The sequence below is a fragment of the Coptis chinensis genome, chromosome 3, assembly GCF_015680905.1.
Source record: "Coptis chinensis isolate HL-2020 chromosome 3, ASM1568090v1, whole genome shotgun sequence".
Lineage (NCBI taxonomy): Eukaryota > Viridiplantae > Streptophyta > Magnoliopsida > Ranunculales > Ranunculaceae > Coptis > Coptis chinensis.
The window spans coordinates 33166038-33185272 of record NC_141458.1 but is presented as its reverse complement, the minus strand read 5'-3'; the positions used below and the strand labels follow the sequence as shown (position 1 = coordinate 33185272).

The following is a 19235-nucleotide window of genomic DNA, read 5'->3' as shown; positions in this document are numbered from 1 at the left end:
AGTAACCACTCTATGTCTATCAGATGGAACATCTTCTTTTTGTCACTTCATAAATTCTTATCTGAAAGTTCAAATATCGTTTTATTGATATATATTTCATACCCGCTATTGCCACTAAGACCTGGTGTGACCTTTGCTATAAATGATTATACATTTCCCTGTTGTTAATGAGCTGATTAAAAGTACATTCATAACAACGATATGGGCATGCATACTTATTCAGAGAGAGTTCAAGAGATGTAGTATATACTATATACACATGTCATGTTTTCAATAAACTCAATGTAAAGGTCTTTCATGACCAAATGTTGTTGCTTTGTTCGACCAGGAACTCCCGCTGAAGTGGGAAGTGTGGAAGCTACTACAAGTTCCATGGAGGCAAGCTAAATGACATATTTAGACAACCTTTTTTTTTTTTTTTTTTTTTTTTTTTTCCCGATAATCTAGACAACCTTCTTACCAATTTCAAATTGGACGGATTTAATGCTCTGCCCTCAGCAGTTTTTTCTTGACTAAAATGTCTCTCCCTCCATGAAGTCTCTAATGGTTGCTTGATAGTCCACTCTGCACCAAGGAATTACCAGTATTTTATTGCCCAACAGATATTCTTGGAACTGTAAATGCTGGATACTGAAGGTTGGAGACAACTGACTGCTTGTTATTGGTTTCAGATATTGCTTTTCTACACCTTCCCAATCACTCACATGAAGGTTTGCATTGCTCTTTCCTAAACAATATCTAATTTTCTTTATCTTAATTATCATACACCCCTTTACTATAGAAAAAAACTTTCAGAAGCATCTGTTTGTCTATGAGCATTCCGCAGAATAGCTCAACTTTCTACTTGTTAACTCCGACCTAGTTTTCAAAATTTTATGAAATAGGTACTGTTTTTCACTAGCTTTTATATTCTAAGCATGGTTTTCTGAACCGGATCGGGTCAGATCAGTCTCAGTTCAAACCACTGGAAATAAAACCCAGCTGGTTCTTTGTTAATTAAACTTGTCTGGGTTTAGTAAATAATACTATATATTTTAGGTTAATTAGAGGAAAGTATTTTATGTTTGGGTTGAGTCAACTCGGCCAGTTGAGTGAAAACTGCCAAGTTGAACCGATTTGTTAACCGAGTTATATTTGAACCACTGGGTTTACCGGTTTTTAAATTGATTCTGGCGGTTTAAACAGGAGATGAAACTGGTTCAACATTAAAAAATTGACCCGTGGAGCTCCGACTCTGGGTCAAACCGGCCGGTTACCGAGTCGTAAAACCATGATTCTATGTAGGGTGAACTAGTATTACCCCCCCACTAGATGAGCCAATTAGGATTTCCCCCCACTAGATGGGAAATTAGGGTCTCCCCCCTAAATACACACAAAAAAATTTCGGTCAACCCACTTTGACTTTTTTTTTGTGTGTATTTAGGGGGGAGACCCTAATTTCTCATCTAGTGGGGGGCAAATCCTAATTGGCTCATCTAGTGGGGGGTAATACTAGTTAACCCTTCTATGTATTGTTTTGGCTGTCATAATTTCTTTCTGTTTTGTTTTTTTGTTGTCCTGTTTTTTGTTTTTTCTGTTTTTTGCTCTGGTTTTATAATGATGTTGTTGATCCCCTAATTATGAAAAGCAGTATCTGATTAAATTTTTAGGGCAGAAGCAATTTGAAGGAAGAACACCAACGGAAATTGATTTAATTAGCACCTAAGTTTAGGCCTCAAATTTCCAACTGGAAGCAAACAATTCTATTAGTGAAATATTGAATAACAACTCATCTACGAATGAAGGCTTACTTGCCTTTTATTGAACACTTCCTAATTGGAATTCCGAACCAAATAGAAAACAACCCAAGTCCCAAGTCCTACTCCTAATTAATTTAGGAAACCAGAACAGAAAACCTACTAATAATCTAGCTCTATATTAAGTAGGGAAAAAACCAGAACAGAAAACCTACTAATAATCTAGTTCTATATTAAGTAGGAAAAAAATAATGAGTAATGATAAAATAATCAATTAGGAAAGCCACTAAATTATCCTGCTATGACGTCATTTCTATTATGATCATGCATCAGTTTCAGCTAATGCTACTACTAGTAAATTGGCGACCAGTTAAAGCACTCATGTTGTGCCGATGAAGTTTCATCTTGTGGACAGAAAAGGAGAAAGGTGGACGGGCGGAGATTGGGTTTTAGGCTCACTAGCCCAAGGACCCGTTCCACTTGTGGACAATGTAAGTGATCATTCTCAATGATAATATACTCTTAGGCTACAATTAGAAGTAGATTTTGTTTTTCCCATTAGTTTTCAGGTGGTTCAAATTTTATAAAACAAATCAAATTTGTTAAATACATTTTCCCAGAACTACTGAAATCGTTGTAATATTGAACACTCATAGAGCATGGCCAACCATTTTATTGTAAATCCTAGAAACGTCATAGTTGTATAGATTATTCTAAGGCAATGGGGTTAACTATCTTCAGTAAATCCTAGAAACGTCATAGTTGTATAGATTATTCTAAGGCAATGGGGTTAACTATCTTCAGTATTATTGCTACTAATCAATATCCAAAATCTAATCAATTTTACTAAAAATGGATTATCAAATGACTCCTTAATTTTTCTGTAAGATTGTCATTTCTTTTGGTTAAGAAGACAAAGCTGAAGCCCAATGCCTATAAACATAATGTTTATGAATTAGTTTTTCAGACTATACAGATTGAGACTTTACTTCATAATGAAGTGTCACTCAAGTGATAAATTGTAAGAATGCTGAAGGGATACAAAGATTAGTAAAATTACTACTTTGACAAGTCGGCTACCTGCCAATCCAGCCATTAATACACTACCACTATTTTCGTTTTTTTATTTATTGACAAAGTAGAAAAATAATAGCAAAGATCCACCTTAAAAGCTGGATTCCTCTGGTTAAGTGCAAACTTCATTGTTTCCTACTGGAGTCACTACACAATCTGATCAAAAAGTCACTACACAATCACATAATAAGAAACAAGTCAACAACGAGTACTAAGAACATCTATGCTTGTTGAGATGTTTATTATAGTCCCACATGGAATGTGAGCCTTGCATTATAGTATAAATGTTCATAGGGTTCTCTACTTATCTCTAATTGGTTTTAAGTTGGATGCTCATAATGTTTAAGAATGCTAGCTGTGAACTTAAATAAGGCTGATGTGTGTTGGTTATGGCTCGAAGTAACCATGAAAGTGGAGAAGAAGCCGAGGAATAGGCTTGGTGAGTCCCAACAATGAGTCGGTCTCAAATTAATTGATAGTCCAACTCAATGTGCTTGTTCCAACCATGAAACAATGGGTTGGAAGCCATGTAATTAGCATTGTGATTGGTGATAGTGCCTAAAAGTAAGAGTTGGAGCTCTCGGAGCAGGTAGTTTTGGCACACATATGAGCACGTGAGATGGCAAGTGAGCGATACTCGACCTCAACACTAGACTGTGAGACAGTTAGTTGCTTCTTGGCAGTACACAAAACCAGTGGTAAATAACGAGAATTAGGACACCCTGCGAAGCCAGCATCATAGTAGACTCGAATTGCTAGTGCCGTAGGAGAACGACGAATTAGTAAGGCATACTCTTAAGAACCCTTAAGATGCCAGAGAATATGCTTGCCAAGTAAGTGATGACTACATTGAGCACGCATAAGCTGGGACACAGGATGAACTTCTTATGCAATGCCAGGGCGAGAGAATGCCAAATAATGAAGAGAACCAACCAGTTGACAATACTCAGTTGCGTAAAGTAAGGCGTGGCAAAGAGTTGAGATTTGGCACAGATAAACTGGGGTGCCACAAGGTTGCCTTCTGTCAAAGATTAAGGACGAAGTTGATCAACGATGTAGTTGGTATGTGATGATGGAGACCAGTGAGAGTAGATGTGATCTTAATACCTAAGAAGTATGAGAGTTCTAAGGTCCTTATTCTCAAATTCTACTCCAAAGTAGGGATGAAAGAGGATAGCAGAGATGGAGCGTTCCCAATGAGCAATGTCATCAACATAAAGTATTAGAACCATTAGATTTGATGGGGGTCGAAAACAAATATAGAAGGATTTGCACGACTCTGAAAGAACCCGTACTGAAGGAAAAATGTGCTTAGTCGTTGAAACCAAGCCATGTGTGCCTGCTTAAGACCATAAATAAAATTGGAACTCCGGCATACATGGTTAGGACAAGAAGGATCAACAAAATTAGGTGGTTGACTCATTTAGACGGTAACATCAAGAAAGCCTTAAGGCATTCTTAACACCCAACTGTTGCGTCGCAAGAACCAATTATAATTTAATTGTCGCATAGACCAATTAGATACAACAAAGCTCAAGACAGTCTAATTAGTAGTGGGTTTCACCACTGGACTGAACGTCTCATCAGAATCAATAACATGAAAGTCTTTAGCCACTAACCGAGCCTTGTGCTGCTCGAGAGAACCATCAAATTTCTGTTTCCTTTTGTAAATACACTTGTTTAGTACAATATGCTGACCTCTAGGAGGAGGGACGAGTCCATGTCTTGCTCTTTAGAAGAGAATTAAACTCTTCTGTCATCGTCGCCTGACGATATTCAGGAAACCGAATTATCTGTAACAAGTTGGTTCCTCAGTGGAGGAGGTAAGCTTGGTAGCTAGAGCACGAGGAAGAGGGTACCAAACTGTCCCATTAGTGTGAACCAGAGGTTGACGTGTTCCATCCCTGTTGCGCATGGTTCTTTGTACTGTTTTTTGAATCAAATCCGCCCATGTCGATCTCGGTTTTTTTTCGGTTCCATGCAAACCGGCCGAATCTATGTTGAGAAAAAGAGTTACAAGGATATTATCTCGCGGTTTCACTGATGTTAAAACTTGTGGGCACCCTACCACTTCTTTAACTTCATACCCATCATTTTATAAAGACTAGGTCACTGATTACCCATTTCTTTCTCCTCATACAAGTTGTGAAAAGTAAGTTTTGATCTTCATTCCTCCTGTTTATTAGGTAGATACGGTTTTTGATGTTTGTTAGTGGATTCTTGAGTTTTGTTTTAAATGGATTCTAGAACGTTCCCTACCGATTTTGTTGGTTTGTTTAAAATTATAGAGATTAGGTATCTCCAAACTTTATTCTTTCATAGCTTCCCAATTGTATTATGAAAGTCTATCTGTTTTCATGCTCAAATGAGGTTAAGAACATAAATATTGAATTCAATAATAGAGAACTTGTGTGAGTGATTAAGATCTGATTTTGTACTGATTTTGATGTAGACATAAAGTTCAAGTCAAGCCCATGGGTTGCATTAGGCGGCCGTCTTTTAGTTGGTTTATTTTATTTAGTTATTTGCCATGTGGTATATTTTCATTGGTTTGCTATGTTGTCAATTAGTATAAATAAGGGTTTGGTAGTTGTTTTAGTTATTTTTGTGTTTATGAATTATTGAGTGAGATTCAATAAAAGGTAAGATTTTTAGGGTTTTGCAAAGTGTAGATTTTGATTAAGTGTTGCTTCTGCCGCTTCAATCTACATTAGATTTACTGACCAAGTCAACCTAATTATTCACTCTATTCAACCATCCCAACAATGTTTCTAAAAAACCATCGATTCTAGACCAAGTCTCATCTAACTAAGAGTACAATAATTAGTATTGAAATTTCGAGTCGGGCAGCACCAATCCCTATTCCCTAGTCGGCTTTACCAAGTTCATGTCTGACGACCGGTTGGTAAAACAATGATGTGTCATGTGACCATCAAATGTCCGGTAGTACCCATTTGTAGTGGTGGTGGGTGACTAATAGTAGTGGTAGTCGTTGTCGTAGTTGTAGTCGTGTAGTCGTAGTAGTAGGTAGAGGTAGTGGTAGTCGTAATCGTAGTCGTAGTCGTAGTAGTAGGTAGTGGTAGTGGTAGTAGTAGTAGGTAGAGGTGGTGGTGGTAGTAGTAGTAGCAGGAGCAGGAGTTGTAGTAGTGGTAGTAGTAGTAGTAGTGGTACCCCCTATTTAACGGCTTAGTTAGTTAGTCAACTATTTACATAAAATACTTGTCGTTGACCGAGTCAACAGTTGACTGATGGGAGCTGTTAAATAGGGGTATGTCTTTCGATTTTCCAAATGGGGGATATCTAAATAAAATTCAAAACAGGGAGATATCTCAAATTAACTTTTTTTTTGGGATAAGTTGAGGCTGAGAAAAGAGCGGAGGGGGGCGTAGTCATTGTAGGATGAATAGGAGCAAGTACTATAGTATTAGCATGGAGAGCTTGGTAGCGGGTGTAGTTTGTAAATGCCATCTTTACACTTTCCTAATGGAGACAACCATTAGTTTTATCAAAGATATAGAAGTAATGAGAATCAAATGCACAGGAGACATTATTATTGTAAGAGAGTGATATCCTCCTTCAAGGATATCAGGCGCGTACTCAGCATGATGGAAATACCACATCGACCTGTGGAACCAGATCGTACTTACAAGCTAAGAGAACACTCTAGCATAGTTCGTGCCAGCACGCGAACCAAGTTATAACGTGACTCAGCTTACCTTCTAGAAGCAATCATGAACAGAGATGCATATGCACAAATCACTGCCACCAACTACTGACCACTGTCGCAAGTTACTTGCCCAGACTACTAATCCCCATCATCACAGCAGACCTATAAAGACAGTTCTCGCATGCCTCCTCAATCTAGATCCCACGTTTGTGGTACACTTTACACGTGGTAGGCGAGGATTCACTCTCAACATCTATAAATACCCCTCCTATAAACTACGCCAGACCTGATTTTTCTCTCCCCTCACAATGAGAGCAAGATACGTAGGCAGTTCGCTCCCAAGCCGAACTCGGTCCCTTCTATCATCCATTCCAGTTCCCATTCAACTGTGTATGTAAAGGAAAGCTGAATCACGCATTTACATTGGCACCGTCTGTGGTCTCAATTACTTGAGACACCGTTTTCACACAACCCAAACACCAAAAACCAAATATCTTAAGCCCACGAAGCATGGCAAGCCTCGAAGCTCAAGTTCAAGGCCTCGCAAACCAGCTAGGCTTAACCAATGAGAGCATTTTCTTCAAGGCCTCGCAAACCAGCTAGTCAAGAAAATGCTGCTCTTCGTGCACAAGTTGACGCTCAACAACAGCCAGCTGGTAACGTCGCGGAGAACGGCATCAATGAAGTTAATCAACAGATTAACGAGCTGTCGCAACGGATCGACCACAGCGCAGTACGCAAAGACGCAACCCCGATCGTTCAGAAAATGGTCAAGACATACCGCGCTTCCCCGTTCACCACAGAGGTACTCAGTAAACCCTCCGTCAAGATTTTGTTGACCACGTTTCTCGATATGCGATGGCAAACATGCCCCCAACATGTAGCCCACTACATTCAAAGTCGGCTCTTTCTGACTACCGGAGTTTGACCATCTTCGCGTCGTCTCTTTCCCCGATCTCAAAGATGGCCCACTCGATTAGTTCTTTTCACTTTCGAGTCGGACTTCGATCAAGACCTTCGGCGGATTTCATCGACCGTTTTGCCGGTCGATGCCCAACCGAGGCGTAAAAAGTAGATCTGGATTCACTCTTCCAGTTATCCTTTGGAGAGGATGAGACCATCCGCCAGTTCCTAGGTCGGTTCAAAGCCGAACTGTTATACATGGAGAGTGGCCTCAAAGAGTCTTTTGCCACATTGGCATTCTCCAACGCCTGTCGGGTGCGTAACACAGACCTCTCCAAGTCGCTGATGAGGTCGCGTCCAGAAATCCTGTCAGAGCTGTACGCTCGGCTTGACAAATATATTAAGAAGCAAGAAGATTTGCGACACCACGGTCTGCCAGACGACCAAGAAGTCGCGGCGATCTCTGACAACACTCCACCTGCCAAAAAGCGGTCCAGGCCACAAGCACCCAAATCGGCAAACCGCGGATAACAACGTAAAGAGTTATTTGTCTTGACACGCTCTCCCAGTTACATACTGGAAAAGATCAAGCAAGCTTCATATTTCCAACCTGACGTACGGCAACCAGCAGACCGACCTGACAAGCCCTACTGCGCATTCCACAAAGCAAAATATCACGAAACCGATGCTTGTTGGGGGCTCAAGTATTATCTCCAGGATCTCATTGAAGCGGGACAGATCAAATAGTACACCAACATTGCCGACGGCGACTTGCGCCATAAGCTTATGGCCCGCCGAGTGCGTAGTAGATCTCCACCCTGCCAAGAGCGCCAAGGCATCCAAGCTCGCTCCCACAGTAGAGGACGCCCCATAGACCGTTCTCGTCATGATCGACGCCCACACTCGTCAGATCGCAACAACGGCAGAACCATCCATATGATCACTTTCCCAGATGATTCTGTTACTTCTTCCAGAGAGAAACGAAGGTGTGTAGGCACTCTTCAAGAAGTTTATCATTTTTCTTCACAAGCAGCACACGCCCTGCGACATTCGGGTCGCCATTCAGGGGATATCACCTTCACAGAGGCTGACCTCAACAAGGTTTGCCTCCCTCACAACGACGCTTGTAAATTCGGATGTCAATGTCAAGATAGGCGGTTAAGCTGGCGTCCGATGAGACCCTGGCAGCTCATGCGACATTTTGTTCTACAACACAATTCAGGAGATGAACCTACCCAAGTCAGTCTTCATAGATCCTATTGCTCCTCTTTATGGGTTCAATGGCTCCAGAGCCGACCCAATCAGTGACATTATACTCCCGGTTTGATGGGATCAAGGGAGGATAAAGTCGGCTTCAATCTGGCGTTTCAACGTCTTAGACATCAAGTCGTCATACTGGCGCCATCCTAAGGCGGCGTTGGATCCATCAAATGCGCGCAAAGCAAGTCCAGTTCAAAAAAAGGCCGTACTATCTACATCGCATCAAGTCCTTCGCTTTCCCCCCGAGGGAATGCGATGGAGCTTCCACAAAGAAACCGGTTGAAGCTTATCATTGTAATCAAATCCTACCAGCGAACAAGAAGACCCCGAGGCTCCCATCGGATAACAAACGAGCCCACCGGCTATACCATGGCAAAGACTTGGTCGGTCCGAGGTCGATTTTATAGAAAACGCGACTTCAGGGCGGGGGCTCTAGCAGAAAAGGTTTATCCATCAATATTGGACCTCGAAAGTCGCAAAAAAGCGATTCTTGATTCACTCGTCGGACCCGGTACAAGGTCGCTTTTCAAACATTAACAATCATATTATATTCAAAAATTGCTCCACTGTTCGGACCCGAGAGATCGCCCACCGGATCCCATCTGACCAAAAGCTTAAGCACAACGTACTCCGGACAAGAAACTACGACACCAAAATCAGAGAGGCAATTAAACTGAATGAATCTAGGAACGGAAGAAGCGACCCTAAGTTCGTCTATGTAAGGCTAACCTCGACCCACATCTCCCTCAAAGCTTAATTAAAAACTTGTAAACTTTTTATTCATGAATAAAGATGTTTTATAAGATAGTTGCTTTGGTATTCATTATTTATTATATTGATGTGCGGTATAGATCCTAAGCGTTGCATCCAGCAACCATAAGTTGAATGTCAACCTAGTGCGAACCGGTTCGACAAATGACTAGGGAGACTATCACTATGTTTTCAAAAGCAATCAATGGCGAGGTCGATAAACTTTAAAAGCAAGTCGGTTTCATCACGAAGGTCGACTACCCAGTTGGATCGCTAACATAGTGGCGGTTCAAAAAGAATGGTACGATCCGCTGTGTTAACTTACTACAAATAAATTAAATGTCGACCAAGAAACACCCAAAAACGGCTTCCCATTACCAAGGATCGACCGACTTGTGGACCGGGGTTGCGACATAAACGAGCTCCTCTCCTTCATGGATGTCTATAGTGGGTACAACCAAATACTACTTGGCGAGGAAGATCAAGAGAAGAGGCGTCCTTCATTCTGAGCGATGGGGAATTTATTGCTATAACGTCCTCCCCCGTTCTCGTAGCATCCTAGGCCTCAACAAAACGTTGGAGCGGACGTCTGATAATAAGTAACCCGACATGTTCCGGGACATGTTAAATAATTTCAGAACACAAATACCATGGAAGTCTATATTGATGACATGGTCGTCAAAGAGCAAAAAAAAAGCGGTGACCACCTCACTCACCTAATGGAAAGCAAGCATTCTCCATGGCTTAACGCCGAGCTTCGCGAAAACAAACCTGTGATATTGAAATTGAACCCGGAAAAATGCTCTCAAAGAAGAATAAAACAACCCGGGCGTCTTAACAATCAAAATTTCGGGCTATCTTAGGGAGGTCTCTAAAGTTGTCAATGAAAGCAGTTTGATCAACAAAATCTTGGATGCGGGATCGAAGCTAACCCAAGATCAAATCCGGCGTTCTTGGATATGCCCGACCTGCAAAGCAAAACAAAGACAACAAAATAGAAAAATTAATCTCAGGTTAAGAAGAAAGATTTTACGGGTAATAAATCCAGATATTTAAATTCAACCGATTCATATCCGGGCCATCACAACAAGTCCCACTAACCGTTCCTACAACTCCTCCGAGAAAATCTTGGCGGCGGTTTCTCATGGAGCGACCAATGTCACACAGGGCTTTTCCACTCTCAAAGAGTATCTCCAACAACACCTCCATTCTTGGATCAGGCAAACCAACGGAGTGTCCAGGAATTGGTAGTCCCATGGATACATACCGGGCTTTATCTTGCGACTCGGATTTTGCAGAACATCTAAATCAGGTAGGTTCGGTTCTCAAGTTAAATACCAACTACGAGGGCGACACTTCTAAAAAAATTCCACTCAGAAAAAGCCAATCTACTTTACAAGTAAAACTACTCTTACATCGAAAAAAGAAAGGGTTTTACCTGATTCGTCTTTCCGATTCATCGTCCTTCAAAAAGAATCTGGTTCAAACTGATTCATCACGTAAACTGGAACTTAGTTAGCACTACTATTATATTCTACAAGGAAGTTCAGGCCGTATTTTCAAGTGCACCCAATCAAAGTGCTCACTGACCTCCCGTTGAAAAAAATCCTTCAAAGTGCATATTAGGAGTGCTATTACATCTACCATTATCAGAGCCAACATCCCTGACAAGCTTGTGTGGCAATTCACCAAAAAGGGTAACTTTTCTACCAAAAAAAAGTAACATATCATGTTCTTTGCATCTTTTAAAGCCATATCTCCCCAAGCCTCCACCGGTTCTTTTAATCCTAATTTTGTATTTTTTAATCAAAAAATCTAGCAACTCAAAATCCCTTACAGAGTCCAAAACTTCATTTGGAAGGCTTCTCACAATATTCTTCCTACTTGTGAGGTTCTTATCAAACACCACCTAAATATTGACTCCATATGTTGTTAATATTGTGACAACACTTCAGAGGATCTTTATCATCTTTTTTTTTTGTCCGTGGTCAAGAGGAGTATGGTTTAATTCCCCGTTTTGCCTTAGAACAGATGAGGCCAATTTTAATGTGGCTAACTGGCTCTCTTTTTGCCTAAATATCCAAAAACCTATTGATATGAATGATCTGTGCTCTCCTGCTCTTTTCTGTGCTATTATGGATGCGATATGGCAAGCTCGGAATAATAAAAATTTTCAAGGTTCTAAATCTAACTAGCAATCAACCCTTCAACATGCATATAATATATTGCAGGATTGGAATATAGCTTTTACTAATGATGTAGAGGTTATAGATGAACATCTCGAGAATGATAGCCACTCAACCCCACTGGAATCCAGTTGGATTAATCCTCCTCCTGGTTGGGTAAAACTGAATTTTGATGCCAGTTTTCATCAGGGTTGTTATTATACAAATATAGCTGTGATTGGCAGGGATAGTCGAGGAGAATTCTTGGGAGGAACAGTTAGCAGAGTAAAAGCCAATTCACACGAGAAGCGAAGCATTAGCGGCCAGAACTGGCAGTAAATTATGCAATCCAGCAACATTGGAGAGAGGTCATTGTAGAAGGAGATGCTAAATCAGTCATCTTAGCATGTGCAGACATGATTTCACCATCTTCATGGACATGGAACCAAGCTCTGTGCAATATTTCTATGAGAGCTAGTAGTTTTAATTCCATGTTATTTAGATTCACTCCTCGAACATGCAATACGTCAGCTCACAAGCTGGCAAAATAGGTAAGTTCGAGGGAGTATTTATCTGTGCTAGATGTCTGTAATAATTTCTTAAACCAGTTTTTAAGTAAGGAATAAATAAGTTGCCCATGATTTGTTCATGGGTCATCACTATAAAAAAAAAAAAAAAAAGTTAGCAGATAAAAGCCTTTGATGTTTTGTCTGAAAACGGATTCAATCAATTAAACGAGCGGCACAAATGAGTCAATAGTGCTTTTGTTACGACCAAAGAAAAATAAATTCTTCTTTGCAAAAGTGATATCATGTGAGAACGCATTGATAAAAGAAATATATCAACGGAGAGAAAAAGGTAACTAGCCCGATGAAGTGGCGGTTAGGGTTCGGAAAGGTCCTTCCTAAAACTGATTTCATGAAGATTGATTCTTGGGATACAAGCAAGGTATAAATAGGAACAAATCACTAATTATATACTGCACATGTACACCATAAAATTGATAGGGTTATATATTCAAAGCATTATTTTTGTATTAACTCTAATTCTTTATATTTTGAATGAGAATCATATGGGCAAATGTTGTGCATATTATATATGTTATTAGTTATATGCATGTGTCTAATACTTTATGTTGTAGATGATATGGTGTGAACACACAGAAGATCATATCATTAGTACCTTATAAAGTATAAGTAATCGTTTACAACCTAGATGGATTTGGACAAACCATTAGTACGGTTGTAGTATAATCTGGTATTAGTCTGTCTTGACTATAGGATTACACTAGTACACTTTGTGTGTATTGAACATGACCAAGTGAGGTTGTTTCTCTTTATACTAACTGTGTAAGAGAACAAACGCCTCTGTTATTATGGATGTTTGTCCTCCTAATCCGGATATAATAATGGGCACTTACATGCATTGTATATTACTTTAAATCATCAATGAGTGAGATTCATTTGTGAATCAACAAACTCGATGGATTGGATAATGACATTGTATGTAAGGTGTGCTGTTGATTATAGAAGGAATCCGTATTCCGCAAGAAGTCGGGTTGATGATGTCCCCTTGAGGAACTTAAAAAGATTGTCATGTAAACCCTACAGGTGGATTTATTCTGACATGACAATGAGGTTGAGTGGTACTACTCAAGGACATAAGAAGTTGATTAATGTAGTTGTCAGTAACTTGACTTAATCAACGGAGATTCGATATCTTAAACACGGGGAGATTAACGAGCATATAATATGGAGCCCATAAACGCTGATACGTAATTTGGGATTAGGGCGGTAGTGTAACAATGACCTTTAGTGGAATAAGTCATTTGTTGACGGACTTGGGCCGTGTGTTCTGGGTGAACATGGAAAGCCCAAGCCCGTCAAGAGGCCCAACCTTAATTTCTCCTCATGGTTCTTGTTGTAGCCTATAAATAGAATAATCTCTCTCTGGCCGAAATTCACTATTCATTGTTCTGAAAAAGAGACAAGAAAAGTAGATCTGAATTCGTTTATGATCTTGAGAGAAAGAAGGGGGTTGGTAGATCGTTGTCCACACAACGTCCAATCTATTCTAAAGGAATACAACAAAAGATCAAGATATTGATTTCAGATTTCATAAAGCTTGGATTCTCAGAGTTATCTAAACCGATTCTCAAAGGTATGTTTTCCAATCACAAATCGTGAGAACCCATTAATTCCGCTGCGCGTGGTTCTTGCGGTTTGTAGAAATATTGATTCTGAAAATAACGGTTCCTACAAAAATACACCTTACATGTGTGCATAAAAACTCCAAGTGTTGCCCTTTGGTTGGCTACCGCTAGAGGGTAGTGCCAAAGCCCCTAATCTATTAACCTTTAACAAAACATTCTCTGCATGTCTATGCTTGTTTGCAAAGACCTCCAAAGATGAATTCGCCAAGAGAAATGCCTCTAGGGTAATTGTCCTTTGTAGGCTATGGCCAAGTATCTTGGCCTAAAACCTTAGACTTTTTACAACCCCCACCCACCCCAATAGGATTCTAAGTGGCTCCTGAGCTGGCGAGTTGGGTTAGCACCATATAAGCTTACTACTGCCAAGCAAATTGTGTTCACTATTTCTCAATGCAAGTGGTGGAAACCTAGCACTGATTCCTCGCACTTTTGGTTTTCTTTGTAGGATGATTCTTAGAGTCTACAGGGGCAATATAGTTTACATTAGTATTACAGTGGTAGGTGGCCAGGTGGGTGTCTGAGGTGTTTCTAAATATTGATGCAACTCTCTTGTGAGAGTAACAACGCATTATAATAATAAAAATTATGTTCCTGTTCTTCCTTTCTTGTTCTTCCCCAATGTTTTCTTCTCATGATCCACAAATTCATTTTTTCTCAAAATTTAACTAAAAAATGCTGTTGAAAATCTGATTCTAGCGAAGTACAAGTGCCTATTCTCTGTCAAAATTTAATGTTGAATCGACTGGATTCTACTAATAATCTACTTTTGTACATATTTAGTTTCATTAACCTTCAAAGACATCATTGATTAGCAAACCCAGCTTAAAATAAACCAGAGTCCTTTAGGTTATTGTTGAGACATAGGTTTTGTTAAAGTTGTTTGAATGTTTTTGGTTAGTCCCACATAGATTAGAAGAGAAGTGTTTCAGTGTTCCCCTCCTTTCATAGGGAGAGTATCTTTGTAATCTTTATTCTGGTCTATATAATTCTGTTACTTTGGATTTTAACTTGGTTCAGAGCAGTAAAGGGACAAAGCTCTTTGGTGGTTTCTGGTGGCATAAGCTCTTAGACCAAAAATACATTGTTTTTTTCTTAGTTTACTAGTTGTTTTCTTTCTTTCTTTTCTATCTCTTTCTCTTCTCGTTGGTTGTAGTGTTGTGGATGACTGGAGAATGGTCGGGTTTCGGTGACACCTTATCTTGACATGCAAAACCTAAAAGTGAACTTGTCATTGATCTAATGGCTGATTTTTGGTAGAGAAGATCTCCCTACTATGGATAGAATCTCCACCAATACTCGTCTCAATTGGATTTGTCTAGCTTTATCAAAACGAGTGCTAAAATTGTGGACTGTTGGATAAATATCGAACTTGAACACAATTTTTGACAAGGTTAGACATGTTCAAATGTTTTGATAGTTTGTGGAGATGATCTCCATTGTATGGAGAACATATTCCTAGAAAATCAGCCCTTAGTAGTTGTGGATGTCACGATAAGGTGTCAAAACAAAATGTTAAGGTAGCCTGTCTTTTCCTCGTGCTTGTCTGCTGCCCTTTGTTACCTGTTGATTTCCAGCAATGAAAGTGTATTTCCTTGTGTGGTTTTTTAGGTAATCAAGTGAGCGGAGCGAACGTTCTTGCGGGGGGAGAGGTATATGGCCAAAATGTCATTTGGTTCGTTTTTGTTTGTCCTCATCTCTTCTCTTTCCTTCGCCAGTAACTCCTCCCTCTCCCTCTCCACTCTCCACGCCCTTCCAATTCACTGCTCACGCCCCCACTGCTATGCAGTATACTAGTATAGTGTGGTGTTATGCTGTGTTTTAGTGCAACTCCGTCAATCGACTTTGATATGCGATCAAAGTAGCACATTTGACGAAGTCGGGCGTTGTTGTTAGATGTAGCACTGTTTTTGAGCTGAGAACTAGCACATTACTCTTTGTTTTGTGCGGAGAAGAAACACAGGTTTCCTGTTTTCTTTCTACAAGGTGTATCAAATAGAGTATCTGACTGGGTTACTCTCCGTTATATGAGTATAATGGTCAATTGGTGTTTTTCTTTAGGAATGCTGGATGCATATAGACAACAATTGCTCCTCTTGTTTCTTGCAGGCTTGGTGTTTGGAGAAATTCTAAATTACTGTTTTAATGTGCTTGGTAAAAAAAAATGTGGAGTTGGTGCTGGAATTTATTTGTGGTCATGGATCAAGAGTTGGCTTATGATGGAATTATGCACTCTGTTGGAGAAATGGGGCTATTAGATTATGTGAATCAGTTTTTTCATTGTTGACGCTCCCAATCTTTGACATCAAAATGATTTTCCATTGTACTTCCCTGATGCATCGACTATATAGATATTGATTTGAAGTGAATGTGTACTCGTGACTGATTGTCATTAAGTTGTACCTACTATCATGTAGATATCTAATCAAGCCCCATCTCTACCATGCTCTCTATGTACCAAGAGTGGTTCCTCATGTTAATGAACAATTTCTATGCCATAGTAAGTGATGCTATCAGCCTTGTTGTATTTTCCCTAGTACTACATGATACTAGTTGCCCATTGTATGCCCGAGGCAAGTGTCTCTTAGGCTATTTGTGTGTTGTTGGGTGCATGTGTTCGTGGTTTGTTGTGGTTGTTGCTTGAAGCTTGGGGATGACAACTGACGGTGTGTAATTGTTTTCTATAAAGGGGGGTGTCAGAAGCCATTTTGTCCCTCTGTTAATATTTGATTTATTGTATACTTTAGCCATTTGGACCTATGATTATGTGGATTACATGCAGTCAGCCATTATTCGTCGTATTGGTCAAGCTCATCCATTGTGCTTTGCCTGGTGCTCGAGCTACCACTAGCTGAGGAGTTTTTGTTGGTGGAGCTGCAAAAGCCCAAGTGTCTGGAGCCTTTATTAGAGGTATTGAGGCCTACGTGCCTGGAGTTTTTGTTGGTGGAGCTGCCAAAGCCCAAGCGTCTGGAGCCTTTATTGTTAGAGGTATTGAGGCCCACATACCTGCCTGGAGTTTTTGTTGGAGCTTCCATGGTCTACGTGCCTGGAGCCGTTGTTGTTGTTCGTTCTCTTGCGGATGGATCTTGGAGATGGAGACATTATCTTTCAATTATCTCTTTGTTCGGTTCAGGAGTCTTATCAACTTACTTTGTTAGGGTTAGTGTTGTAATTGCAAGCCTAAAATATATAGAATGTATGTTTCGGCTTGAGAGGGAGTGTTGAGATATGTTTTGCTAGAGTAGTTAGAATGTGTTGGGTTAGTCTCACATAGGTTAGAAGAGAAGTGTTTTGGTGTTCTTGTCCTTTTATATGGAGAAGGAGAGTAGTTAGAATGTGTTGGGTTAGTCTCACATAGGTTAGAAGAGAAGTGTTTTGGTGTTCTTGTCCTTTTATATGGAGAGCTTCCTTTGTAATTTTATTTTTGGTCCAATATCATTCTATTACTTTGGAATTTTACAGTTGTTATAATTCTATTACTATTTAGATTTTTTGCGGTGATTCTGTATTTGTAACTTTCTCGCAGATAACAGAAGTCCATATTCATCAACTAATGTTCTAATACATGTAGTTCGAGTACAAATATATATTGATGTTTTGAACATTTTCTACATTAGTTCATTACACCACCCCAAACACGTTGGGAGAAGTGAGAGGAAGCTATCACTTTGGCCGTCTATGGATTGTAAGGGTAGGGAATTACATACAAGGTGTTCTTCCTTCTGACTATTGCACCAAAGGCTTAAGCCATGTCAAGTTCTTCTGGTTCAACCCCATTGGAATATCTAAGTGGAAGCTCAACATTAGATATTCCAAACAATATACCTGGACATATCCTCCTGCCAGCCCCGAATGGTATATATTTTAAAGTTGGTACCCTTATAATCTATAGATTTATCTTCAAACCTCTCTGGCTCAAAACTTTCCGGATCTCTCCACTGTTCTGGATCTCTTCCGATAGCCCATGCATTAACAATGACTTTGCTCCCCTTGGGTATCTCATACCCATCCATTTCACATCTCTCCCTACACTCTCTTGGTACAAGCAATGGAGCAGGAGGGTGTAGTCCTAGAGATTCTTTGATAACTAATCTCAAGTAGTTTAAACCTGTCATGTCTTCATGATGGATCTTCTTTTTCCCATGGAATATCCTTCTCACCTCAGCTTGTGCCTTTTCATAACTCTTGGGTTTCTTAGTAGTTCTGAAAATGTCCATTCTACTGCCGTTGATGAAGTATCGCTCCCTGCGCTGAACATGTCCTGAACAATGATGAATATAGGAGTTTAGAACGCAGAAAAGTTGCAGTATACCTGCGGTAACTTGATATTTTTTATTCATTCCATCGAACATCGTGAAGTAAATTGATTTCATTAGAATGCTTACCAAAGTAATAGCTTTAACATTGTCCATTGTGATAGGGAATTCAAGCTCTCCACCCTCTTGAAGCCTGAGAAGCACATCCACTAGATCCTCTTCGAGTACTTCCTCGTTGAGATTCTTGACTGCAATCCTATTCTCTTTATGTTCTCTGATGATATCGTCAAGCATATTGTCAACCTTCTGGTGTATCCTCTCTAATTTTGGCTTCGTTCCACTGATCATTTCCAAGAAACTTAGTGAAGGAAATAAATCAGCAATGGCAAAACCCGATGCCAGTTTTACCACTTCTTTCATTACTGTTATGAATGCCTGTTTATCTTTGCATGTTTTCCCAAAGGCTGCCCTTGCAGTTATATCATTTGTCAATGTGAAAATATTCTTGCTGAGATTCATCGGCGATCCGACCATCAAGGAAATTGTTCCAATGAGATTTGAAACCTCTTCTTCCCTTACTGCCCAGAATGACTGAACACGCTTAGGGCTTAATAGTTCTAGGATACAAATCTTCCTTACTTGTCTCCAATATTCACCATAAGGAGCCATTATAACATCTCCACCGTTATAAGACATGATCTTTGTAGCAAGGTTTTGGGGTCTGTCAACAAACATGAGGTCATCTGTTTTCATCATCTGTTTAGCCACACTTGGTGACGATATAACTACAGCAGAAACCTCCCCAAGCTTTAGATGCATGAGAGGTCCATGTATCTTAGCTAGATTTCTGAGTGAGTGGTGAGGCAGGCCTAGCAAGTGGTGTAAGTGTCCAATAAGTGGTAGCTTAGATGGCCCTGGTGGTAATGGCAAACTATAATTCTGGATTTTGATTTTCTTACTTCGCTTGACCAGCATGAGCATGAAGAGGAGGAAAGCAAAGACGAAGGGGAAGCTGATTAATTGCTGCGGCTCCATAATAGAAAAGGTGTTAAGAGATGCTTTTCCATGCTTCCTTTGCAAGGTATTTGTAAGGAAAAAACATGTTCTACATCTTGTTTTTTCGTCTATTTTAGAGTATAATATTTGTATTGTTGTATGTTGCTATTGTTGTTTTATAATTATTTTAGCTTTTTTACATTGTTTTGATTATAGAAA

At 39.9% G+C, this 19235-nt stretch overlaps 2 protein-coding genes across 20 annotated transcripts in view; one reads left to right on the top strand and one right to left on the bottom strand.

Moving 5' to 3' along the window:
• Positions 1-17255, top strand: part of LOC147509245 (Tetratricopeptide repeat (TPR)-like superfamily protein) — a 27799-nt gene extending 10544 nt beyond the window's left edge. For 4 of the 19 annotated variants that reach the window (XM_086601590.1, XM_086601592.1, XM_086601591.1 and 1 more), the window contains one exon: positions 329-670. The gene's annotated coding sequence lies outside the window, so the exon portion shown is untranslated. Of the gene's footprint in view, positions 1-328; positions 2459-16546 lie in introns of those variants that run through there. The other 15 variants (XM_086601593.1, XM_086601581.1, XM_086601582.1 and 12 more) reach the window with 12 other exon arrangements.
• On the bottom strand, positions 10940-19235 carry LOC147509244 (desmethyl-deoxy-podophyllotoxin synthase-like). The gene is given in 4 exon segments (XM_086601595.1): positions 10940-17629; positions 17631-17941; positions 17944-18025; positions 18150-19235. Coding segments are annotated over 4 exon segments (1422 nt in total). The 5' UTR covers positions 19056-19235; the 3' UTR covers positions 10940-17506.